This window comes from Cetorhinus maximus, chromosome 1 (assembly GCF_964194155.1).
Source record: "Cetorhinus maximus chromosome 1, sCetMax3.hap1.1, whole genome shotgun sequence".
In the NCBI taxonomy this organism is placed as follows: domain Eukaryota; kingdom Metazoa; phylum Chordata; class Chondrichthyes; order Lamniformes; family Cetorhinidae; genus Cetorhinus; species Cetorhinus maximus.
In genome coordinates this window covers 58,995,617-59,023,021 of record NC_135879.1, presented here as the reverse complement: position 1 = coordinate 59,023,021, position 27,405 = coordinate 58,995,617, and the positions used below count along the sequence as shown (strand labels likewise).

At 51.6% G+C, this 27,405-nt stretch overlaps 1 protein-coding gene across 1 annotated transcript; it reads right to left on the bottom strand.

Annotated features, from left to right (window-relative positions):
* Window positions 1–19,676: 19,676 nt before the first annotated feature.
* Window positions 19,677–20,051, bottom strand: LOC144684298 (histone H2B-like). The gene has a single exon (XM_078547957.1). The coding sequence runs from the start codon at window positions 20,049–20,051 to the stop codon at window positions 19,677–19,679; it is 375 nt and encodes a 124-aa protein (XP_078404083.1).
* Window positions 20,052–27,405: the final 7,354 nt, after the last annotated feature.

Here is a 27,405-nt window from a genome sequence, read left to right as displayed (position 1 = left end):
TGGCTGCTACCAGTAAAGCCCAGTGTTTAGGGTGGAACAGTTTCCAGAAAACAAAACAGGAAGTCAAAGATTAAAGATGTGCACACTAGTAGTGCAACTTCTTGGAAAAGTTGTGACATATCATGAAGCTTTTTTCTCACACAGCTGATAGTGATTCTTGGGCCCATGTTATAAAGGAAAATGTTGTGTAACATGTTGTCATATCAGTTATCTTTTAATCATTAAATGTTTGCAAAGGAAAAGATTGCAGTTACTCTCCATATTATAATTTTGTACCCAGCTAAAAAAATGTGGGGAAAGGCGTCTCAGTGATAGGCACTGAATTAGCTGAAATTCATTCATTCTATTGCTGGGTAGGCATTCAATGGCTTTATGAGCATAGTTAACAACTGTTTCCTGTTATTATTTGATTAGTAACTTCCAGATGCCATGCTATTTAAATCCCTTTCTTCACTTCATCCATTGCCTCTGCACCCAAAATTTCCCTCCAATATTCTTAATAAACAAAGGGTAAAAGTTAATGCTACTTCGCCAGGTCTCTGCTGAATGATTACCTGGTGTGCAGTGCTTTCATCTTCCTTCTGAGCGAGGGACATTTTTAAAAATTCATTAATGGAATGTAACAGTCGTTGGCTAGGCCAGCACTTGTTTCCCATCCCTAATTGCCCTTGAGAAGGTGGTGGTGAGCCGCCTTCTTGAACCACTGCAGTCCATGTGGTGTAGCTACACCCACAGTGCTGTTAGGAAGGGAGTTCCTGACCCAGTGACAGTGAACAAACAGCAACATTTCACAGGTTTAGTATTAGCTGCCGTCCAGAAGAAAACTGGAGGCCAGATCATCCTGTCTTTCTATATTGTTGCCTCCTTCTACATATTGTCCCAATTTCCAAAAATTATCCCCATATTTTCCTGAAAGCATCACTTTGTTTGTCCCATTGGAGGAAGTTAAAGAAGGCTTTGCACTTTGTGGTTATTTTGTGCTGTTTTCTCATTTAATTGCCTGAAGACAGTTTCGTAAGTGGACAATATCAGTTATAAACTGTACAGCTGACTTTATGGGCAGAATCATCCCAGATTTGCACTAAGTGCAGTAGCAAGCGTGAAAAGCAACGTTTTACCAACCAGCCTCAATGGCGGGTTTTCATGCCATATCATCCGCCTCCTGCCTCATTAATTATGCAGCCTAGGAAGTACACCATCTTGCTGGTGGACAGCCTCTGAATTGCCCGCTACACCATTACCTCACAGTTTGCTCACTCAGGGTGCCATATCTAAACTGCAACCGCACGCAGAGATCTCAATGCTTGCAGCCCATGACTGCTCTAGTGAAAGCCAAGAAGAGTTCAATGACCCGTCACTGGAATGCCCTTTGGAGACCCGCCGTGATGTCCTCCACCCCCACTCTGGCTGCAGGAGATCCAGCAAACTCACCTCTCCAGCTTGGGAGGGGTTGGCAGTGGTGGCCAGTGCCAACACTGCACAAAAGAGGTTGGCCATCCAGTGCAGGAAGGGGATGTATGATCTCATCCGTGCTGCCAGGGTAAGACAACCATCCCTTCACTCTAAACTCGCACACTCACAAGGCCATCACATACTCATTGGCATCTCACTCCCAACTCAAGGGGCATGACCACTCACTCTCTCACACATACCCTCACATCTCCATCTGGCCTCATCTCCTCTGGAGACTGCCTCCTCAGCCCTCACCATCTTGAGGCTACTTGCACAGATCAACATGTGCTCCCCCACACACACCTTGGGATACACCCCCTTACCCAGTGCAACCCTTGCCCTGCAGCCTCTTGCCTTGCCTGAGGCCATTTCTTCTCCTTCCCCAGGCAAGCCCTAGACCTGCAGCCATTGAAAACACACCCCCGGCTTACAGGTGATCTGGTAGGTAGACACCTGCCTGTGAGCCCCCCAAAAGTGATGTGGTGCTGCCTGTGAAGCCTGGTGCTAGTGCTGATGTGAGTGCTTCCCAAAGCAAGGTAGGCAAACAAACCTACCTGAGAAAAGTGCAGCTCACTAGATGCAGGTCGCTTATGTATAGTTGTGCAACACGTCAGTGTGATTGCCTGGAAGATCCAGAGTGGGGGGTGATTCTGGTGAGCAGGACGTGTAATGAGATGCTGAAGTACTGAAAGTAGGTTCCCAGCGTGCAGTCCGCCATTGATGGTTAGAGGGGACGATCTCAAACTGCTGTCACGATGGCATAAAACTGATTTTTGGCCTTCTCACCATATTGTCCGCTCATGTCTGCCATGACGCCCACTGCCAATGGGACCGGACATTTCCGCTCTAGGTGCCTAGTTTCCAGCAGAGTCTGATTCATAGAAGGCGGCAGAAGGGACTTCCCAGGTACCTGGTACTTGGAGGACTGCTGGAGGCCAGAAATTTGCTGAATCCAAGTCAGATGATGAGCCTATGGAATCAGTTATGTCATAGTAGCTGTAGGAGTCTGGGGGAGGCGATGGCGTAGTGGTATTGTCACTGGACTAATAATCTGGACACCAAAGCTAATGCTCCAGAGACCTGGGTTCAAATCCTGTCACGGCAGATGATGGAATTTGAATTCAGTAAAAAAGCTGGAATTAAAAGTCTGATGATGAAACCATTGTGGATTGTTATATAAAACCCACCTGGCTCACTAATGCCCCCTTTAGGGAAGGAAATCTGTTGCCCTTACCTGGTCTGGCCAACACATGAAATAGCCTAACAAGCCACTCAGTTGTAAAGAACCACTAAAGTCACAAAAAAGGAAATAACAGGATGGACCACCTGGGATCAACCTAGACAATGTCAATCTCAGCTCTGTTGACCCTGCAAAGTCCTCCTTACTAACATCTGGGGGCTAGTGCCAAAATTGGGAGAGCTGTCTCACAGACTAGTCAAGCAACAGCCTGACATAGTCATCCTTATGAAATCATACCTGACAGATAATATCCCAGACACCACCATCCCTGGCACAGTGGTATACAGTCAGGAAGGAGTTGCCTTGGGAGTCCTCAACGTTGACTCCAGACCCCATGAAATTTCATGGCATCAGGCCAAACATGCGGAAGGAAACCTCCTGCTGATGAATAAGTGCTCCTCCATGTGGAACACCAATTGGAGGAAGCACTGAGGGGGACAAGGGTGCAGAATGCACTCTGGATGGGAAACTTCACACCAAAAATGGTTTGGTGGCACTGCTACTGACCGACCAGGCCGAATCCTAAATGACATAGCTGCTAGACTGGGTCTGTGGCAGGTGGTGAGGGAACTAACAAGAGGGAAAAACATACTTGATCTCATCCTTACTAACCTGTCTGCCACAGATGCACCTGTCCATGACAGTATCAGTAGGAGTGATCACCGCACAGTCATTGTGGAGATGAAGCCCCACCTTCACATTGAGGATACCCTCCATCGTGTTGTGTGGCACCACCACTGTTCTAAATGGGATAGATTTCGAACAGATCAAGACTGGGCATCCATGAGGTGCTGTGGGTCATCACCAGCAGCAGAATTGTACTCAAGCACAATCTGTAACCTCATGGTCTGACATATCCTCCACTGTACCATTACCATCAAGCCAGGGAATCAACCCTGGTTCAATGAAGAGTGCAGGAGGGCATGCCAGGAGCAGCACCAGGCATACCTAAAAATGAGGTGTCAACCTGGTGAAGCTATAACACAGGACTACTTGCGTGCCAAACAGCAGAAGCAGCAAGTGATAGACAGGGCTAAAGTGATCCAACAACCAACAGATCAGATCTAAAGTCTGCAGTCCTGCCACATCCAGTCATGAATGGTGGTGGACAGTTAAACAAGTCATGGGAGGAGGAGGCTCCACAAATATCCCTATCCTCAATGATGGAGGAGCCCAGCCCATCAATGCAAAAGATAAGGCTGAAGCATTTGCTACAATCTTCAGCCAGAAGTGCCGAGTGGATGATCCATCTCAGTCTCCTCCGGAAGTCCCCAGCATCACAGATGTCAGTCTTCAGCCAACTCAATTCACTCCACATGATATCCAGAAATGGCTGAAGGCATAGATACTGCAAAGGCTATGAGGCCTGACGACATTCCGGCAATAGTACTGAAGCCTTGTGCTCCAGAACTTACCGCATCCCTAGCCAAGCTGTTCCAGTACAGCTACAACATTGGCATCTACCTGGCTATGTGGACAATTGCCAAGTTATGTTCTGTACACAAAAAGCAGGACAAATCCAACCCAGCTAATTGCTGCCTCATCTGTCTACTCACAATCATCAGTTAAGAATTGGAAGGGGTCATCAACAGTGCTATCAAGCAGCACTTGCTTAGCAATAACACATTCACTGACGCCCAGTTTGGTTTCCGCCAGAGACACTCAGCTCCTGACCTCATTGCAGCATTGGTTCAAACATGGACAAAAGTGCTGAACTCCAGAGGTGAGGTGAGAGTGACTGCCCTTGACATCAAGGCAGCATTTGACCGAGTATGGCATCAAGGAGCCCTAGCAAAATGGGAATCAGAGGGAAAACTCTCTGCTGGTTGGAGTCATACCTAGCACAAAGGAAGATAGTTGTGGTTGTTGGAGGTCAATCGTCTCAGCTCCAGGACATCACTGCAGGAGTTCCTCAGGGTAGTGTCCTCGGCCCAACCATCTTCAGTTCTTCATCAATGACCTTCCTTCCACCATAATGTCAGAAGTGGGAATGTTCGCTGATAATTGCACAATGTTCAGCACCATTCGCAACTCCTTAGATAGTGAATCAGTCCATGTCCCAATGCAGCAAGACCTGGACAATATCCAGGCTTGGGCTGACAAGTGGCAAGTAACATTCATGCCACACAAATGTCAGGCAATGACCATCCCCAACGAGAGAGAATCCAACCATCGCCCCTTGATGTTCAATGGCATTACCATCACTGAATCCCACACTATCAACATTCTGGGGTTTACCATTGACCAGAAACTGAACTGGACTTGCCATATAAATACTGTGGCTACAAGAGCAGCGCAGGGGCTAGGAATCTTGAGAAGAGTAACTCACCTCCTGACTCTCCAAAGCCTGTCCACCATCTACAAGGCACAGTCAGGAGTGTGATGAAATACTCTCCACTTGCCTGGATGAGTGCAGCTCCCACAATACTCAAGAAGCTTGACACCATCCAGGACAAAGCAGCCCGCTTGAATGGCACCACATCGACAAGCATTCACTCCCTTCACCACTGACGCACCATAGCAGCAGTGTGTGCCATCTACAAGATGCACTGCAGGAATTCAACAAGGCTCCTTAGACAGCACCTTCCACACCCACCAAAAAGGACAAGGGCAGCAGATAGATGGGAACACTGCCACCTGGAAGTTCCCCTCCAAGTCACTCACAATCCTGACTTGGAAATAATTTGCCGTTCCTTCACTGTCACTGGGTCAAAATCCTGGAACTCCCTTCCTAATAGCACTGTGGGTGTACCTACGCTTTATGGATTGTGGTTCAAGAAGGCAGTTCACCACCACCTTCTCAAGGGCATCTAGGGATGGGCAATAAATGCTTGCCCAGCCAGTGAAGCCTACATCCCGTGAATGAATTAAAAAACAACAGTTGCTAGAGCTGCAGAGGCAAGCTCGGGAACATCAAGAAGGGATGTCCACTGCACTCCTTAGATTGCAAATCATGATGGAGGGTCCTGTTGGCCTTCAGTCTGAGGTGATAGCACCACCATGCCATTGCATCAACCATTGGTAGGATGGCAGCCGCCATGGAGACCTTGGTCCAGGACGTCCCTCCTGCACTGCTGTGCAGGCTGAACTCCATCACTGACACCATAGTTGGCCTCCAACAGTGTCAACGTGAGAGGGGTGCGGGGCAGCTCAATCTCACTCCAGCTTCCCCTTCTCCTCAAGGAGTCAGTCAGGGGCCCTCAGGCACCCGTAGGGAGAAAGATCAGTAGGCGTACCCCCTGGAGCCATCCACCCAGGTGAGTCCAGGAATGTCCGGCCCATCTGGATCCCCTCTTTCTGTGGCCCCAGCAGCTACAGCTCCACAGGCCGAGGAGGGTGCCGCTGCCACACATCAGGACCCCGAAAGCAGGCCAGGGGCTTCCAGGTCTCGGCCCTCCAGAGGATGCCTGCCAAGGTCATCACAGACAGGGTGTAGCAGTCAGCAGGCTGCCTCCAACTCCGCTGTGGATGTCAGGGAAGCACCAAGACGCAGCAGCAGGCAAAGGAAGGTTAAGAAGATGTAACTATTTTTGGGTCAAAAACCAAATAAACTAAATTAACAAAATTAAGGACAAAATAAAGGCAAAATTTAAAGGGAAACTGCAAAAACAAAAGACAAAATTTAAAGGAAACTTACAAACATTAAATCAAAATGTGATTAAAGGTGTCAATAAAGCACCTCAGTCCCCGCGGTGCCCACCGAGCATGGAGGGCCTAGACGGTGCCCACGGACACAGCGTGCTCCCTCTCCAGGGACACCCGGCCGCAAACATATCTGCGGAAAAGGGGCAGACAGTCAGGCTAGGAGGCCCCCACGATCACCCGCTGTCTGGACCTGTTAATGGCCAACTTGGCCAGGCCCAGGAGCAGGTTCACAAGGAGGTCCTCCTCCCTCCCCTGCCCCTCTCTGCACCGGGTGCCAGTAGATCAGGAGCGTGGGACTGAAGTGCAAACAAAACAACAGCAAAAGGTTCTTCAAATAACTAAAAAGGGGGTGCAGCCTACAACAACCTATGTAAGTGTGGTCCACGGACTCCACAAGACTACAAAAGGCTCAGGTATCTTGGGAGTCTGTGAGCTGACATATCCTTCAGTTGTACGGGACTGCTGCGTGCAACACACTCCACCCCAGGTTCCCGATGGAAAATGGGAGGACAGCACCATAGAGGGCCCCCCACTGGGGACCTCCGCCACCGGACGGCGACAAGACACGCCAGGGTTTGTCAGGGCAGCGGGTGAGGGTAAGGAAGTGAAGGGAGTGCAGCAGCAGCCCATACAGGAAACCCCTCTGCGCTGTGCTAAAGGGCACAGAGGGCATTTCCACAAGGCACCTCAGGTTGCAGGGCTCTGACTCCCAAAGGAGGGCTCAGGCCTTGGGGCCAATGTGGTATTCCGTCCGAAGAGGGGTAGGCTTGGATGGAAGACCACCACGCACCTGCGCCACCTTGAGTCCCAATATGACATCAGGGCTGAGCGCAGCCGTCCTAAGGTCTTGCATGGCATCGGCCTCGAGCCGGACATCCACCGACGCACGTTGCGTCAACTCCTGTGGAATCATCCAGCCCACTCCTCCACCACCCAGCACATCCCTGATCCTGGTCACCCCAGCAGCCACAGTCTTCCTCTCCACCAGCCACCAAAAGTGGCAGAGGTGCAGATTCCTGAGCAGCGGCTCACTGACAATAGTCGCAACTCCTGACAGGGGAGTGCTGCGTCACGAGGCGACCATGTTCCAGGCTTTGATCAGGTCCTGATAGCCCCGAAGGCCCCTCAGGTCTACGAGCAGGTGCTGCACGTCATAATTCAGGCCGTTCACCTAGCGGAAGAAACACCTCGCCAGGGCACACCATCTCGGAGGGGACTCAATTTAAAGGTATCGCTGCAAGACCTGAAGGCGGAAAGTCACCACCTGGGTGCACAGGCACACCAGCACCTGACCTCCCTCCCTAAGTGGGAGACTCAGAACCTCAGCAGCGACCCAGTGCAGCCTTTCGTCCCAGAAGAAATCGACGAGCATTCTCTGGATTTTTGTGACAAACTCCGGGGGAGGGGTCAAAGTGAACAGCCGGTACCAAAACATGGCAGCAATCAGCTGGTTTATGATCAGCACTCGACCCCAGTAAGACAGCACTTGGAGCAGTCCTGTCCAGCGCTGCAGGCGAGTGATGGCTTTGGCCTCCAGCTCCTGCCAGTTTGCTGGCCAGGATTCCTGAGCAGGGCAGGGGTGGACCCCCAGAGAGAGGAAGCTGGTCCCTCTCCAGATGAAAGGCTTGAGCTCCTCGGGTACGGGATCCATCTGTTACTGAGAGATCAGGAGTACAGAACACTTGCCCCAGTTGATCCTGGCAGAGGACGCGGCAGAGTAGATCTCCTGGCACTCGCACATTCTCCGCAGGTCAGCTGGGTCAGTGAACATGAGGAGCACATCATTGGCGTAAGCTGAGAAGACCACCCCAATGCCCGGCCCGCGCAGAACCAATCCCAACAACCTCCTCCGCAAGAGGCACAGGAAAGGCTCCACGCAGATAGAATACAACTGGCCAGACAGGGGGCAGCCCTGACGCACCCCTCTCCCAAAGTGAAGGGGCGCTGTCAGGGACCCGTTAGCCTTAGCTAGACATTCTGCAGTGTAAGTTAGATTCGGGGATGAAATGCGTCCCGAACCTGAGTGCTCGCAGAGTCCCGAATAAATATTCGTGATCCACCCTGTCAGGGGCTTTCTTCTGGTCAAGAGACAAGAAGGCACTTGACAGACCAGTCCTCTGGGACAGATGGATGATGTCCCAGACCAGATGGATATTACCAAAAATAGTGTGGCCCAGGACTGTGTAGGACTGGGCAGGGTAGATTATATGGTCCAGCACGGTGCCAAGGCAAGAAGACATTGCACAGGAACATAGAAACATAGAAACTAGGAGCAGGAGTAGGCCATTCGGCCCTTCAAGCCTGCTCCATCATTCATTATGATCATGGCTGATCATCCAACTCAATAGCCTGCTCCCGCTTTCTCCCCATTTCCTTTGACCCCTTTCGCCCCAAGAGCTATATCTAACTCCTTCTTGAAAACATACAATATTTTGGCCTCAACTACTTTCTGTGGTAGTGAATTCCACAGGCTCACCACTCTCTGGGTGAAGAAATTTCTCCTCATCTCAGTCCTAAACTGTCTACCCCGTATCCTCAGACTGTGACCCCTGGTTCTGGACTCCCCCACCATCGGGAACATCCTTCTTGCATCCACCCTGTCTAGTCCTGTTAGAATTTTATAGGTTTCTATGAGATCCCCCCTCATTCTTCTGAGGTCCAGTGAATATAATCCTAACCGACTTAATCTCTCCTCATATATCAATCCCACCATCCTAGGAATCAGTCTGGTAAACCTTCGCTGCACTCCCTCTATAGCAAGAACATCCTTCCTCAGATAAGGAGACCAAAACTGCACACAATATTCCAGATGTGGTCTCATCAAGGCCCTGTACAATTGCAGCAAGACATCCCTGCTTCTGTACTCGAATCCTCTTGCTATGAAGGCCAACATACCATTTGCCTTCTTTACCACCTGCTGCACCTGCATGCTTACCTTCAGTGACTGGTGTACGAGGACACCCAGGTCTCGTTGCACATTCCTCTTTCTCAATTTATAGCTGCTCAGATAATAATCTGCCTTCCTGTTTTTGCTACCAAAATGGATAATCTCACATTTATCCATATACTGTATCTGCCATGCATTTGCCCACTCACTCAGCTTGTCCGAATCACACTGAAGCATCTCTGCATCTTCCTCACAGTTCACTCTCCCACCCAGCTTTGTGTCATCTGCAAATTTGGAGATATTACATTTAGTTCCCTCATCTAAATCATTAATATATATTGTGAATAGCTGGGGTCCCAGCACCGATCCCTGCAGTACCCCACTAGTCACTGCCTGCCATTCGGAAAAAGACCCGTTTATTCCTACTCTTTGTTTCCTGTCTGCCAACCAGCTTTCTATCCATCTCAATACATTACCCCCAATCCCATGTGCTTTAATTTTATACGCTAATCTCTTATGTGGGACTTTGTCGAAAGCCTTCTGAAAATTCAAATAAACCACATCCACTGGCTCTCTCTCATCAACTCTATGAGTTACATTCTTGAAAAATTCCAGTAGATTTGTCAAGCATGATTTCCCTTTCGTAAACCCATGCTGACTCTGTCCGATTCTGCCACTGTTTTCCAAGTGCTCAGCTATTAAATCTTATATAATGGGCTCTAGAATTTTCCCCACTACCAACGTCAGGCTGACTGGTCTATAATTCCCTGTTTTCTCTCTACCTCCCTTTTTAAATAGTGGGGTTACATTAGCTCCCTTCCAATCTGTAGGAACTGTTCCAGACTCTATGGAATCTCGGAAGATGACCACCAATGCATCCACTATTTCTAGGGCCACTTCCTTAAGTACTCTGAGATGTAGATTATCAGGCCCTGGGGATTTATCGGCCTTCAATCCCATCAATTTCTCCAACACCATTTCCCTACTAATACTGATTTCTTTCAGTTCCTCCCTCTCACTAAACCCTGTGTTCCCCAACATTTCTGGTATGTTATTTGTGTCCTCCTTTGTGAAGGCAGAACCAAAGTATGTATTTAGTTGGTCAGCCATTTCTTTGTTCTCCAATACAAATTCCCCTGTTTCTGACTGTAAGGGACCTACATTTGTCTTCACCAATCTTTTTCTCTTCACATACCTATAAAAACTCTTACAGTCAATTTTTATATTCCCCGTAAGCTTACTCTCGTACTCTATTTTCCCCTTCTTAATCAATCCCTTGGTTCTCCTTTGCTGAATTCTAATGTGCTCCCAATCCTCAGGTCTGTTGTTTTTTCTGGCCAATTTGTATGGCTCTTCCTTGGATCTAACACTATCTCTAATTTCTCTTGTAAGCCATGGTTTGGCCACCCTTCCTATTTTACTTTTGCGCCAGACAGGAATAAACACTTGTTGCAGTTCACCCATGCACTCTTTGAATGTTTGCCATTGCCTATCCACCGTTATCCCTTTAAGTAACGTTTCCCAATCCATCATAGCCAACTCGCGCCTCATACCATCGTAGTTTTCTTTATTAAGATTCAGGACCCTAGTCTCAGAATCAACTACGTCACTCTCCATCTTGATGAAGAATTCTATCATATTATGGTTACTCATCCCCAAGGAGCCTCGCACAATTAGATTGCCAATTATTCCTTTCTTATTACACAATACCCAGTCTAGGATGGCCTGTTCTCTAGCTGGTTCCTCAAGGTATTGGTCCAGAAAACCATCCCGTATACACTCCAGGAATTTCTCCTCTACGATATTGTTACTAATTTGATTTGCCCAAATCTATATGCAGATTAAAGTCACCCATAATAACAGATGTTCCTTTATTACATGCGTCTCTAATTTCCTGTTGAATACCATTCCCAACATCACCACTACAGTTTGGGGGTCTATATACAACCCCCACTAACGTTTTTTGCCCCTTCATGCTTCTCAGCTCCCCCCATGCATATTCCACGTTGTCGGAGCTAATATCTTTCCTCACTATTGCGTTAACTTCCTCTTTAACCAGCAATGCAACCCCACCGCCTTTTCCTTTTTGTCTATCCTTCCTAAATACTGAATACCCCTGGATGTTCAGTTCCCATCCTTGGTCACCCTGCAGCCATGTCTCCGTAATCCTGACTATATCATACCTGTTTACATCTATTTGCACGGTTAATTCATCCACTTTATTGCAAATGCTCCTCGCGTTAAGGCACAAAGCCTTAAGGCTTGTCTTTTTAACATTATTTGTCCCGTTCCCACTATTTTTCACTGAGGCCCTGTTTGATTCTTGCCCTTGGTTTCTCTGCCTATCACGTTTCTTATTCCCCTTTCTGTCTTTTGTTCTTGTCCTTGATTCCCCTTCCTCTGACTCCTTGCATAGGTTCCCATCCCACTGCCATTTTAGTTTAAACCCTCCCCAATCACTCAAGCAAATATTCCCCCCAAGGACATCAGTCCCGGTCCTGCCCAGATGTAACCCATCTAGTTTGTCCTGGTCCCACCTCCCCCAGAACCGGTCCCAATGTCCCAGGAACCTGAAACCCATCTCTCACCATCTCTTCAGCCACGTATTCACCTGATATATCCTGTTATTTCTACTCTGACTAGCACGTGGCACTGGTAGCAATCCTGAGATCACTACCTTTGAGATCCTACTTTTCAACTTACTTCCTAACTCCCTATATTCTGCTTTGAGGACCACATCCCTTTTTTTACCTATGTCGTTTGTACCAATGTGTACCACAACCACTGGCTGTTCACCCTCCCCCTTCAGAATGTCCTGTAGCTGCTCTGAGGCATCCTTGACCCTAGCACCAGGGAGGCAACATACTATCCTGGAGTCTCGTTTGCGGCCACAGAAACGCCTATCTATTCCCTTTACAATTGAATCCCCTATAACTCTTGCATTCCCACACTTTTTACTCCTCCCCTGTGCAGCAGAGCCAACCACGGTGCAACGAATTTGGCTGTTGCTGCTTTCCCCTGAGAGGCCATTCTCCTCAACAATATCCAAAGTGGCACATCTTTTTTGCAGGGGAATAGCCACAGGAGATTCCTGAACTGCCTGCCTAGTCCTCTTACTCTGCCTGGTGGTCACCCATTCAATTTCCTGCCTGTGGACTCTTAGCCTGCAGTGTGACCGCCTCTCTGTACGTGCTATCCACGATACTCTCTGCCTCACGGATGTTCCACAGTGTCCCCAGCTGCTGCTCCAGCTCTGAAACCCGGACTTCCAGGAGCTGCGCCTGGAGACACTTCCTGCACACATGCTGACCCTGGGCACTGGAAATGCTCCTGGCTACCCACATAGAGCAGGAGGACACCACGGCTTTGAGCTCTCTTGCTATGACTTACCCCTTTAAATTCAATTAAACCTTTTGGCAGATACTTAATATTAAATAATATCAATAATCTAGGGCCCTTCTTCCCTGCTCCTCGTTGTTACAGAATATAGCCCTTACAAACGATGAACCACAAAATAAGACCATAAAAACTATAAGCGATAAATACTTACCCGACCGTACTCCCGGTCCTCAAAGGATCACCTCGTTCCCTCCTCACCGAACTCCCTCAGTCACCAAACTCCAACTTAAGTACCCTACTGCAGCCCAAAGTCAGCACTGTAAGATGGCCTGTTTTTATACTCTCTGAATCTCTTTGCCCTGGCAAAGATCTTGTAATCCGTGCTGAGGAGGGAGACCGGGCGCCAGTTTTTAAGGTGGCGGAAATCCCCCTTCTTAGGCAGCAGGGCAATGACCACCTTGCGCCACGAGAGGGGCATCTCCTAGGTTGCGACACTCTCCTCCAGGACACCCGCGTAGTCATTCCCCAGGATGTCCCAGAACACCCTGAAGAACTCCACAGGCAGCCTGTCCAGCCTCGGGGACTTACCCCTGGAGAGGCTGTCGAGGGCGCCGGTCAGCTCCCCCAGACTTATAGGGGAGTCAAGCTTTCCGGTGACCTCCGGGCCGACCTGCGCCAGGTCCTCTCACAAAAGTCTGCGAGCATCCTCGCTGGATGGATCCAGAGAGAACAGGGCAGTGTAGTAGGGTTTGACAATGGCCCTGATGCCCTGAGACAAGGGATCCGCCGTCGGCCAGCAGCGTAAGGAGCTGCTGATGGACCTTGTGCCTTTTTTCCAGTGAGTAGAAGAAGGGGGAGCCACGGTCCAGGTCCCGGAGGAACTGGATTCGTGACCTCACGTACGCGCCCCGGGACCAGATGAGTTGCAGGCCCCGCAGCGCGCCCTTCTTCTCATCGTATACCAGCCGCAGGGCCGGGTCCGCATCAGGCTGACGGAGACCTGCCTCCAGGTCGAGCACCTCCTTCTCCAAATCCTCGACCCTGGATTTCTGCCTCTTTTTCGACCCCCTCGCATACTCCTGACAGAAGACGCGGGTGTGGGTGTTGCCTTCCTCCCACCATAGCCTCAAAGAGGGGAAGCCTCCCCGCTTCCTTCTCCAGCCGGCCCAAAAACGACAGAACGAGTCCAGGAGCCGCTTGTCTTCCAGTAAGAGGTTGTTAAAGTGCCAGTACACTGACCCCGTCCAGGCGCAGGACGGAACAAGTTCTGCGCACACCATACAGTGGTCTGAGAACAGCACCTGCTGCACAGAAGATGACGGAATACTGGACACAAACGCCTTGGAAACGTAAAGGTGGTCGAGTCTGGACGCTCCGACTGCAGGTGACACGAAAGTGGAAACACTGGAGTCAGGATGGAGATGTCGCCAGACGTCCACCAAGTTGAAGGACCCGACCAGGTCCCTCAACTTACTCACACCTAGGGCAGAGTTTTCTGCATGACGTGAGGGTGGCGGGCCCTGCATGTCAGCGCATAAAATGTCGCCCACTGATGTTGGGCGAGCGCCCCGACCTCAGCGTGCGCCATCAAGATATTTAGCTGGGTGGGTGCGCGATGAAGTGCGACGCGCGGCCGCCATTAATTAAGGGCCTTGTTAAGGTCCTTAACTTGGCAATCGACGCCGATTTTGAGGTGCCCGTACAATCTTCGGCTCAGCGCACGGGTGCAACGGGCAGGCGGGTAAGTGATATTTTAACAAAACTAATCCACAGGCGGGATATGTGGGCTCAGAGGGGTTGTTAATGTTTTATGTGAAGTATTTATTGCAGCAAGTATTTTAAACTTGCCTGTGTGATCGGTAGCAGTTCAGATAAATTCCCAGCAGCTTTCTCTGTACTTTGAAGCTTAAGCTCAGCACTCTGCAGTCAGTAATCTTTATCGGGCCTGCAGCTTTCCGGAGGCCTCCATTTATCCTGGGTATGGGTTCTGACATCTCCACTGGAGGCAGCTCCTCTGAGGAGGAAGGGAGGGATAGAATAAGGAGGAGGCCAGGAGTGGACAATCAGCCTCCAGGGAAGCCACCTTTGGGAGGCCAGGCGCAGGCACAAGGGGCGCAGGGCCAAGAGGTTGCCCAAGGTGGAAGGGGCCGCAGAAGACGCCACTATCCTGCTGCCAGGGTATACAGGTGGCGAAGCAGCTACCTCGATATGACTGAGGTGCAGTGTCAAAGGAGGCTCCGACTGTCAAGGGGGACAGTGAACTATATCTGTTAGATGATTGGCCCTGAGATATGTCCTAACTGTGTGAGTGAATACCCCATGCCAGCAGCTCTGAAGGTCACAGTTGCCCTCAACTTCTATGCATCTGGCTCCTTCCAGGCCTCACTGACACCTGCTGACCTGGCCGTTGGCTCCTTCGTAGCTCCATGGCCTGTTCTTTGAAGTGGGTCAGTGTATGTAGCATGGCCTGGCCACCACCAGTGCACAAACGCTCTTGGGTGTTGTGCTCAGTTTTTGCCTGCAGAACAGAGAAGAGCATTTATTGGGTCTGATTGCTCATGTATCCTGCACACACACGCTGCACCCCAACCACAGTGGCCCATCTGAGGCCTCCAGTGGCTCCTGTCCACACTACTGGTGATCAGTCACCAGAAGATAGTACGGCTGCTCCCAACCCCCTCCCGCAACGGACACCTTGGACACATTCGGTGTACATCACTTTGAATAACACACGGGTCTTAGTGCCCATGTCAAGGAGGCGCAACTAGGTGCGGCACCGAGGCTAGCAGATGGCTCTTGGCCACGACACCTTGAGGGTCCCCTTCCACCATCTCATCACCATCAATAAGACATGTGTTGGAGTTCTGAGTATGTGTCTAGCTGCCTCCCCTGCAGGTTGCCCCCAGATTACTCAAATGCGACAAACACCAACATATGCTGCGGGGAGAAGTCATCTTCTCCTCAACCACTAAGGCTGATGTAAGCATAGTCACTATCTGTTTGCCCACCCAGCATGCGCCAAATGCCCAATGCAGTAATGACACTAAGATATGGGGTTGGGGGGGGTTGGCCTCAAAGGCTAAGGCTACCTGCTGGGTTAAATGGCCAAGGCTGACATGGTACTCACCCTTCCAGAGGGCAATAAATCATTGAAGCGCTTGTGGCACTGGCTCCCTGTTCGATGGACAGCATCATGGGAGCTGACCACCTCCACCACCTCCACCACCTCCTGCCAGGCCCGCTTCGTTACGTGGGGGGCCCTCATCATCCCATCCTCCGGAAACAACACCTCCCGATGATTTGACACCTCTTCGAGGAGGACAGCAAGGCAGGCATTGGAGAAACGAGGGGCACAGTGGCCCCCCCGCTGGCCTACCCTGCAGCCTGCCCCCCTCCTCCTCCTCTGCCCTCACCTCTTCCGGAGCCCAGTCGCTGGCCATGGTGAACAGCCTAAAGGAGGCTGCCTGGCTGCACTTTATACAGACTGCTGGTTCCCCATTGGAACCGGCGGTCTGAACACGCCTGCCACAGCTTTGAATTTCCCGCTGAACACAGGAGTCTGAAACGCGCCGGGTGGGCCTTAATCGGCCCACTCGCGCAAAATGGTGGTGCGGCCCATTTCGCCGGCAGCGATCGGCTCCGCGCCCGCCCGCCGACAAACATCAAATTCAGTCCTATGGGTTATTGTTGCTTTGGTGGAAGTTTACCTGGGAGTGATTAATTTGGGGATTTGTTTAAAAGTTATTATGGTGGTAATTTGTAGACATGTGTGTTTAATTAGTTGTTAAATTAATAAATGTTTAATTTAATTTTATATAAGAATCCTCTGGAAGCTTCGTGGTTTTATTCCTGAATTCAGAGCTGCATCTCAAACATACCAATTGAAAATATAGGTTATGACAGTTGTTCAAGTTTCCCTCTGGATTTAAACAACTCAGCTTTTACCAACTGCTATGTCATAACAAGGCCAACAGCATAGCCACCCCACCAGAACTGGAGGCTTGGTAACTCATGTAGACCCCCCTTGCCACTCCAGGAGCCATGTAGCTTTGTCTCCCGGAGCGGTATATGTTTCCAGAAAGTACACCGCAAACTTCCTGGCCATGAGGACTGAGAAGTTCTGGAACCTGCGATGTTCATCCCTGTTGCCGTTGATGCTGAGGCTGGCTATGGTAGTTTTCATTGCCAGAAGTATGTGCTACTATCACCCAGTATAAGTGCAAGAAGGGGAGGACTTTTTAAGCCTTCCTCTCCTTCAGGTGCCCAGCGAGAAGCATGTGCACCCTCCGCCGGGCATTCCCGTCCAGCTCGGGGGCTTTTAGGGCCTTGCAGGTGGATCAGAACACCAGTGGATATGAATGCCACCACTCCAAGGCCAAGTCTTGGCGACTGCGATTGCTCAGAAGAAAGTCTTGGAGCTCCCCGATGGGGATGAAGGGGGAGCTGACAGTGGGCACCAAAACCCCCATCACCTCACCTGGCTCCAACGACTCAAGGTCATTGGCAGTGCTCAATATTGAAACCCCATCCTCCTCCGGGTCATCACCTCCGGCTTCCGACCCCTCCCCCGCCTTAAGCGCAGGGGCTGGTTCGGAGCCTCCAGCTGGCTCTGCCTCTGCCTCAATTCTACCCCCAGGATCAAGGCCAGAGGGGTCCTCTCTTGTCTCCTCTCAGGACTCTGAGTCAGAGGGTGGCAGTGGCTCAGAGACCCGCTCCATCTCAGGCACCACGCCGCCTGCCAAATCTGGAAAACCTTCTGGACCCAAAACAGTAGCATCTGGCTCCAAAAGGCTGAGATGGAGCGGGGAGGCCCTCCTCGACACCGCCACCCAATGACCCAGCAGTTGGGCGATCACCGCAGTCGCCCTGGCAGGCCAGATGACACCATGGGGTTATAGGGTGGGGCACCACCTTAGGGACAACAGTCTCACTGAGCCCCGAGAGGCCCTCCCCAGGGGACTGCAACAAGATACAAGAATCCCTGCACTCCCCTAGAGGGCGGAAGGAGGATTTTGAAGATGGAGACACCCCTCTTCATCAGGGGAGGAAACAATCTTGACTCCAGGAGTCGTGAATCCCTCCCCATCCAAGGAGTAGTGCCTCTTCCTGGGTAGGCAAGGGGCGGGGAGACCTGCATGTGTGAGGCCCCCATTACCTCACCTCTCTCCCCCGGATGCTCTGCCCTCTGGGGTTTTGGCATGGGCATCTTTTACAACAAGACCACCAGCTCGAGGTCCCGCGCCCTAACATCACTGGACCCTGGGCCCCGCGCAGAGACGATGCCAGGCCCAGCACTAGGTGCTAAGGTGCCAACGGGCCTGAGATCATGCGTCACCGTGACACCGGGTCCCGATGTTCCTACTTCCCCTGAGCCAGTGCCTTGGTGGGGCTGGGGTTCAGTCTGGGGTTGGGGTTGGGCCTGGGGTGGGGCTGCCTCACCAGGCTTGCTCTTGCCTTCTTGTGGCACGGGCGCTCTCCCCCTACCTCACCGGCAGCCGAGGTGGCATTAGCCGCCGGTGTCACCTCCCCTTGCCGAGAGGAAGATGGAGCGGTGGTGGGGAGAGGCGGGGCGGTGCCTGCCACGGCCATCTGGGTTGTGCTGGTGGCCTTGGAGGTGGGGCAGTTCTTCTGCACATGTCCCGCCTGCTTGCAGACATGGCACTGCACCCCATCCGCCAACCAGAAGACGCAGTAGGCAGCCCCCTCAAAGGTTATACCAAACTGCCCCTCTGTGCACTCCTCCCGGGCCAGGCAAACAAAGACCTGGTGCCGGAAGGAGTACACGTGGTGGGGACTGGGATCCCTGAGGCCAAGCAGGATCAGCACTGTCTCGGACCTGACCTTCCCCTGTTGGTGAAGGTGGGAGAGGAGCGGCTCACCGGGAATGAAATAATGAAATTGGATAGAATAAGTCTCTCTGCGGTGGCCTCAAGAGGACCCATCGCCAGATAGGTCCCACCTACGGTGAGCCTCTTGGCCAGGGCCCGGTGCACCGCCCGCTTGGACCTCAGGAAGAACACTGCCTTCCCGTACATGCGCAAGGCTGCAACAATGGCTGAGGGGCCAACAACCCTGGCCAAAGCCTTCATGCATGTTTCAATGGTCATCCCGGGGTGGACATAGCTCTTCACCCCCCAGGGCCTGAGTAAGGAGGTGGAACGGTGACAGGACCACGGGAGAAGCGGAGGCTATGGAAGCAGAAACTCCCACATTGATCTTCTTGGCAGGCCCTGCCACCAGTGATAGCGCTGCCTCCATAGCTGCCCCGGAGGGCCCCACCACCGGCGAAGATGATGTTGCAATGGAGGAGAGCCATACCCACGCCGAATCAGGTAAAGGTGAGAAAATAACTGGTGGGAATAAGTCTGGAGTAGAAGGGAGCAGGAGTAGGGGAGAGAAGAAGAGAGAGGGGACAAAGAGACATGGATGCCTTGATGCCTTTTGGGGGGTGCAGTATGTGTTGTTCTTCCTCTGCAGGAGGGGAGTCTTCCCGGCGCCACCCAGGCACAATTCAGGCTAAGATGTTGTTTCATGCAGCTGGCTCTGGGAAGCACTGGCCAACTGAGGCAAGGGAGGGCAAAGAGGGGTGCCAATCGTGTTTCCCGTTCAAAGCACAGTCATTTACAGCCTTCCCTTGTTGCAATGGATATTCCTTTCCTTTCCTCCCCCTGCAGCCAACACAACAGTTCCTTCCCCCAGGCACCCACCTTAGGCACGGTATCAGTTCTCCCCCTTCTGGCTGGAGTGGGGTCCCCACCTCCCAGCTTTCTCTGAACTCCTGCTCCCAGGCTTCTAAGGCCTCGCTAGGCCCTGCCCCACAGCAGCAGCAGCGGCAGGGTGTAGTAGTCCACAAAAGTCTGCAAAAGTCCTCAAAAGTCCGCTCTTTTGTTGTTTCTTCTTCCCTGACCCCCTGGTAAGCAGCAGTCCTCCTCTTTCAAGCAAAGAAGGGAAAACCACCACAGGAGTTATCGTAGTAACAGCAATACAGCGGCAGCAAGAGTAGGAGCAACCACAGCAGGCAGCAACTCCCAACTGCAGCTCAGGCAACAACGAGCTGCATCTGAGCCCAATCAGGAAGATGTATCAGGTGTTTTTTCAGTCCATTGTGGAGTTTTACTTGGAGCTGGTGTGCTTAGTCACTGCCTTTGTCCCTTCCGGCACAGTGTGCTTGGCCAATTCCCCGGGCGGCAGCAGGCGCATGACAGCCTGGATCTCCCGGGAGCTGATGGTGCTGCGTTTGTTGTACTGGGCCAGGTGGGAAACGTCACCTGCAATTTGCTCGAAAATATCGTTCACAAATGAGTTCATGATGCTCATGACCTTGGAGGAGATGCCAGTGTTGGGCTGAACCTGCTTCATCACTTTGTAGATGTAAATGGAGCAACTCTCCTTCCTCGACCTTTGCCGCTTCTTGCCGACCTTTGCTGATGGTTTATTTAAGGCTTTCTTGGCTCCCTTCTTTGGAGCTGATTTTTTCTCATCAACCATCTTCAATTTCAGACACGGAAATAGTTGCACAGCCTGGGCGTTGGTGTTAATTGCATGTACATAATGTTCACTATTGTAAATAAACTCCCAAGAATGTCTCTCTGCCTGTTTCTCCTTGTCCTGTCACTCAGATGTGAAACCTTTCTGCACAAGATAAAGGCAGGTGTCTCAGTCCAGGGCCTCTTCCCTGTGCTCTGTGCAGCCTTCAGACCACAGTGATGGTCCAGCCTCACACTCCCTGGAAACATTACTGATGCCTGCACCTCGATGGTGCTTGTCATTGCTCCCAGAATGTTGTGAGAAGGAGTCACAGAGTTCTGTCATTCGCTCTGTGTGCTCTCAGCATCTTTAAGGTGAGGATGGCCCCCATCTTGTCAGTATCCAGTGACACTGTGCTCCTGAAGGGGTCAGGTGCTTAAGGCGGACAAAGGATCAGGTGCTTCTGAAATTTCATGGCTGTGTCTCTATGGTATGACTTTGATCACAGAGCGCAAGTGAGCTGCCATTGGTCAGACAGCAGTCAGACATTCTCAGAGACTATGTGAAGATCTATGGGGTGTCCTCACTGCATGTCGTCATCAGCCTCCTGGAATCGAGTGACTATTAGGGCCTACACTCCATCTCCATGACAGGAGCATTATCACAGAGGGTATGTGCACTGCCATCAGCCAGAATGGGGTCAAACGTTCATACATGCAATGTGAGGATCTATGGTGTCTCCTCACTGCATGTCATAATCACCCTCCACAAATCTAGCAGCTATGAGGGCCTCCCGAGTGTGCCTGCCTCATCTAGCCAGTGGGGCCTCATCCCCACCATTGTCACCTTCAAGGACCTCCTCAACCTCGTCCCTGTTGGTGTCCTCGTCATCGGACGAGACCTCCAGCTTCTCCACCTCCTCCTCAGCCAGCTCCTCTCCCTGTTGCAGCTCCGGTTGTAAAGGGAGCAGCAGGCGATGATGATGCGTGACACTCTCTGTGGACTATATTCCAGGGCTGCACCAGACCGGTCCAGACACCAGAACCTCATTCTCAGTTTCCCGATGGTTTTGCTCCACCAAAGCGCGAGTTGCAGCATGAGCCTCATTGTACCTTCGCTCTGCTGCAGTCTGAGGCTGGCGCACGGGTGTCATCAGCTATGTGCTCTGCGGGTAGCCCTTGTCCCCGAGGAGCCAACCCTGCAGCCCCTGTGGTCCCTGGAAGACGTCAGGGATCTGAGACCGACTGAGAATGTAGGAGTTGTGGACACACCCTGGAAACTGTGCGCAGACCTGCAGGATGCATTTGTGGTGGTCGCATATCAGCTGCACATTCAGCGAATGGAATCCCTTGTGGTTGACATAATTGTCCACTTGTTGCCATGGATATCTGAGCACCACGTGAGTACAGTCAAAGGCATCCTGCACCTATGGGAAACCTGAGATCTGAGGAAGTCGAATTGCTCTTGCATTCTGGCTTTCTTGATCCCGGGCAAAATACACAAAGTTGTGTGCCCTCATGATGATGGCATCCGTGACCTCATGGATGTATTTTTGGGTGGAGGCTTGTGATATCCCACAGAGGTCACCTGTGGAGCCCTGAAAGGAGCCAATGGCATAAAATTTGAGCGCCGCGGTCACTTTCACGGCCACTGGCAGTGGATGTCCCCCATGTCCCCGTGGTGCCAAATCATGTAGAAGGTGGCAGGTGTGACCGACCAGTTCCCTGGACATGCGCAGTCTTTGGCAAGACTGGTTCTCGGTCATCTGCAGGAATGAAAGGCGGCACCTAAAGATCTTGGATCTAGCTAGGTGCCGACCAGTGACGGCTCACTGTGGCTCTTTGGTGGCGTGTGCGGGAGCCTCAGCCACCCCTTCTTCCTGAGAGTGCTGCTCCTCAGTCACTCTGTTCTCCAACATCTTCACTCTCTCTACGCCACGAGGCATACAGCTAGGTCACCAGGCTCCATGATTGTGATGTATTCCTCCTGCAGGATGAAAGAGGGAGACAGGTGGGTTATCTTGGGTGCAATAAGAACCTCTCCTGGTTATCTGAAGGCCCCTTAACACATTCCAGAGTGTGCTGGTCACCACTAGGATGGCCCAAGATTAATGCACTGCATGGCTGCCCGAAACCCCACCCTCCTCCGCCCCACTCCGCCTGACCGATTGGCAGCAGCTTCGCCCATTGGACTGCATGCTGTGCTCTCAGCTCAGGCGCAGGCGTTCTCCTAACTTGCACGGCAAGGCTGCACTGTTAGCTTGAACCATGGGGGAGACTGGTCCAAACCAGACTCATGACATTGCAAGGGGCTGTGAGCGCCTCCCCCAGTGGCTGCTCCATGGCCAGCTTTAGCAAAGAGATTGTACAATGTACCCAGTCATCTAAGTGTTCTGCAGTCCAATAAAATATTTATTAGTTTGCACTCTGTGCCCAAGGGATGAAAAGCTCTGGATAACTTGGTGGCACTTTCATGCCTCTGCGTTGCTCGAGTGGACAGATAATCTAAAGACCCGACTCCACATATGTCAATGTGGTTGCGCCTGAACTGTCTCAACTGCAGAAGAATGATAATTTTATACAAGGTTTCCTTAATGCGTGGCCGCTACCCTCCACCCCACCCTGCACGTGCTTGTGCACTACCTTCAACTACAGGGCAGCCCTTACCCCCTCCCCCTCAAGTCGCCTCAACCTTGAAGTCCAACAGGTGACCCTCGCAAGCGCTGCTCAACGTGCAGTCACGCCAACTTGGGGGGACGATCCAGTGGGGGTCAGGGGGATGATTCTGGTGGGCTGGCCTTATAAGGCTATGCAGATGTATTACAATGAGGTTCCCAACGTCTGATGGCAGGAAACACAGTCCACCATTGACGGGCTGAGTGGACTATTGCAAACTGGTTTCACGACATTGTGAAACCGGTTTTTGCCCTTCTCGCGATATTGCTGCTCACGCTGCTGACATGGAGAATTCCGCCCAATATTTCAAGGAAAAGGTATAAAAGGAACTGTGCCCCTTATTACAAATTGAGCTGCAAACATCCTCTCAAACATAAAAGCATAAAAAACCTTTAGCTTTTAACTTTACTGTGAACTTTACATCATAAATTGGTTTTACTGCATATATGCATATTTACAACAGGTATTTTATTTTACTTCCATGTACAGCTCTGTGTGCTATTAAACGTAATCTGGTGCTACATCAAGGTGATAGATGAGGGGAAAGAATGCCTTTGTGCCTGTACTGTGGAATTGGACCTAAAAGTGTTCTTTGTTTCTAAACTTGGGTCCTGTATCCTGCCAAAAACTGAGTCAGGAGGGTTCAAACTTCACGCTAGACAGTTGAGCTAAGATCAAGTGTAGTTGTGAAGTGATGGCTATAACCAGTCGAGCCCCATACCATGGGGTACATAACACCATTCAGGTGATGGTGAAGGACAGCGAAGGAGGAGCACCCATGGATCGGGCCTTCTTCCTCAAGTGGATCCTGTTGAAAGCGTGTGGATTTGAAGCGGAGGAGATCTACTCCCTGCAAGTTTTCCCCAGCGCTGGATTTTTCGACGTGACTTTCAGGAGTGTGGCAGCTTGCGTCAAGTTCCTGAAGGTGTTCGAGGAGAAGAGAGACCAGCTGGAGATGAAGATCCTGACGGTGGAGCCGCTCTTTGCTCTGCCGTTGCAACGGGAACGTGTGGTGACAGTGCATCTCTACACCCCCAACATCCCTGTCGCCGACATGTTCACCTTCTTCGCCAGGTACGTCGACAAGGCTGGGAGCTGCACTGAGGTTAGGGACGCCTTAAGGATTTGGACATGCAAATGCCAGGTTAAGGCTCAAGACCGATGGTAAGGGAGCCATCTTCCACCCTCCTTCCAGCTTTGCTATCGGGGGAAGCCGTGGCTGCCTTGTCTACGCTGGGCAGCCCAAACTTTGTCGCTCATGCGGCAAGTCTGGTCATGTGGCGGCCAACTGCAGCACTGCCCTGTGCAAGAACTGCAAACAGGAAGGGCACCAGACAAAGGACTACAAACAGACTAAGTGCTGCAGCCTGTGTAGCGAGGCAGGCCACTTCTACAGGACCTGCCCCAAACACTGCCTCACTTATGCACAGGCAGCCAAAGCCAATGAGGGGGAAGCAGATGAAATGCTTCATGTCACTACTTCCAAGGACACTTGCAACACTCCAACCACCAAAGCACCCAGGGAGAACAACGGACAAAGGAGGGCACAGAGAGAGACAAGGTGGAGGAAAAGAATGAGGCAGCAGACAGCCAATCAACAGCACTGCCCCCTGAACCTCCCACTCCTCAGGAGAGCGAATCAATGGAGGAGGAAGCAGCAGAAAATTGGCAGGGGGAGTGGCAGCTGGTGAAGAGAGCCAAAAGGAAGAACGGGCTAAGAAGGGACCAAGCTACTTCCCAGACAAGTGGCAAGAGGCGTCTCCCATCTGACACGGATGACAAGGGCAGCTGCTGTTCGGACGAAGAAGTGCAAAGGCGGCACCTACAGAAGAAGCGGCAAAGCTCTAGGAAGTTGGAGGACGAGACACCCGAGCTCCAGAACATTGGAGACAATGAGGAGACCAGCGCACCCCAACTTTGCCCACAACCTGAAGAGGCCAGCGCACCCCAGCCCCAGGAATCTGGGAGCAGTGAAGCGCTCAGCACACCCCAGCTCCGGGAAGCCAGGAGCAGCAACGCTCCAGAGGGGGAGAGGATCAGAGAGACATCTCCAACAGAGGACATTTCAAACCTCGTTCCTTGCACGAACCCTCAGATGCCACCTGAGCGGAACATCTCCAATGGAATGGTTCAGGACAGTTTCCTCAGCCCATCCAAAGTGAGGCAATTTGTGAACACTATGGGTATGCAGGAGCAGACCAAAGTTCTGGAACCCTCAAAGACAACAGATTTGGTAAGAGACTAAATGCTTTAAAATGGGTGTAAAGATTGTATCCATAAATGTGCGTAGCATTGAATATACTACGCGATGTGTTGCGACCTTGGACTACCTTGCCAAGGTCAAAGCTGACCTGTTGTTTCTGCAGGAGTGTGCGATACTGCACCTCAGCTCCTACAGGCAATGGTCACGATGGTGGTCCCATGGGCCATTGATCTGGTCGGGAGGAAACGACTCTCGTTCCTCCGGCCTGGGTATTCTGCTGCGGGGTGGCAACTTCACCGTCTCCGAAGCTAAGGAGGTGGTGGGTGGGCGCCTCCTCGTAGCAGACGTAATGTACAAGAATGGTCCACTCCGATTAATTAACGTGTACGCCCTGGCACATAAGGGCGAGCAGCTGGCGGTCTTTCAGCAGCTCCCACTGCTGCTGGTGACCTCCAGGCTGGTCATTCTGGGCATTGACTTCAACTGTATCATCGATGCAGCTGGACGATCCGGCAGGGTCGACAGCAGATTGGACGCTATGTCCAGATCCATGATGGAAACAGTCAAGGATGCCAAGCTGCACGACATCTTCAGCAACCCTGCAGATGGAGCACAGCGTAGATACACCTGGTCACAGCCAGACGGGTCCATCCGTTCCAGGATAGACTTCCTGTTTGTGTCCCGTGCGTTCGCAGTGAGATCCACCGACGTCAAGCCGGTGTTCTTCTCTGACTACTGTCTCCTACCGGCTGACTGTCACTTAGAGGAAGACCAGAGGGTGGGCAGGGGGGCATGGAAGCTAAACGAGCAACTGCTGACCCCAGAGAACATTGAGGAGCTCAAGCGGGATTACAAAGGTTGGAGAACCATGAAACCCCTCTTTGAGTCCCTGACACACTGGTGGGAAGCGATCAAGGGAAACATCAAGAGGTTTTTCATCCTCAAAGACGCTCAGAAAGCTAGAAAGGAACAGAGGGAAATGTCCCGACTCCAGAAAAATATGCAGAATCTGCTCTGGCTGCAGTCGATGGGGGTTGATGTCAAGGAGGAACTCCAAGAGGTGAAGAGCCAGCAAGCCTCGCTCTTTGCCTCGGAGGCCTCCAAGATCATCTTCCGCTCCAGAGTCCGCTCCGTGGAGCAGGATGAGATGTGCTCATGTTTCTTCTTCCAAAAGGTACACAGAGAGCGCTCTGTGATCAGCAGCCTGAAGGAAGAAGACGGCTCAGTAAAGTCATCGCAGTCCGACATTTTGAAGATCAGCAAATCCTTTAATGCTGGATGGTATGACGTGAAGCCCACAGACAACACGGCCTCCCAGTCCTTCCTGTCCTCTATCACGGAGGTCTTAGACAACAGTACATGGGAGAACCTGGACAAACTGCTAACTCCTGACGAACTGACTAAGGCCTTTGAATCCTTTGAGAAGAGTAAAACTCCCGGAAGCGATGGCTTGCCGGCAGAGTTCTATTCGGCTCTGTGGGACTGGATCGGCCCAGACCTACTAGGAGTGTACGAGAGTATGCTCCTGGCCGGTAGTATGTCAGAATCCATGAGGAAAGGCATCATCACCCTCATCTACAAGCACAAGGGGGAAAGGGAGGAAATTAGAAATTGGCGACCCATTTCACTTTTGAATGTGGACTATAAGATTCTGTCCAAGGTCATCGCCAATCAGGTCAAGTCCGCTCTGGAATTGGTGATCCACCCTGACCAGGTCTGCGCTGTGCCGGGCAGGAAGATCTCTGACAGCCTCGCCTATGTGCAGGACAGGGGTGTGGACACCTGCCTCATCAGCCTGGATCAGGAGAAGGCCTTTGACAGAATATCGCACACCTACATGGTGGATGTGCTCTCCAAAATGGGGTTTGGGGAGGGAATTCGCAATTGGATACAACTGCTCTACACTAACATCAGTAGCATACTCTCAGTCAATGGGTGGGAATCAGATAGCTTTCCTATTAATTCTGGAGTCAGGCAGGGCTGCCCTTTCTCCCCTGTCCTGTTTGTGTGTTGCATAGAACCCTTTGCTGAGTCCATCAGGAAGGATCCGGGCATAAGAGGAGTGACAATCCCAGGCAGTGGAGGCACTCAGATCAAAGCTTCCCTGTACATGGATGATGTCGCCGTCTTCTGATCGGATCCGCTGCCGGTGCGCAAACTGATCCACATCTGCGACTACTTCGAACTGGCCTTGGGAGCCAAAGTAAATCGTGGGAAGAGCGAGGCCATGTTCTTTGGGAACTGGGCTGACCGATCCTTTGTCCCTTTCACCGTCAGGGCTGACGGCCTGAAGGTGCTGGGGATATGGTTCGGAGGGACCAGGGCATGCATTAGAAACCGGAAGGAGTGAGTGTCTATGGTACAAAGGAAACTGGGCATGTGGGAGCGATGCTCCCTCTCCATTGCGGGTAAGAACCTGGTCATCAGGTGTGAGGCACTCTCGCTGTTGCTGTACGTGGCGCAGGTCTGGCCCATTCCACACTCCTGCGTGGTGGCG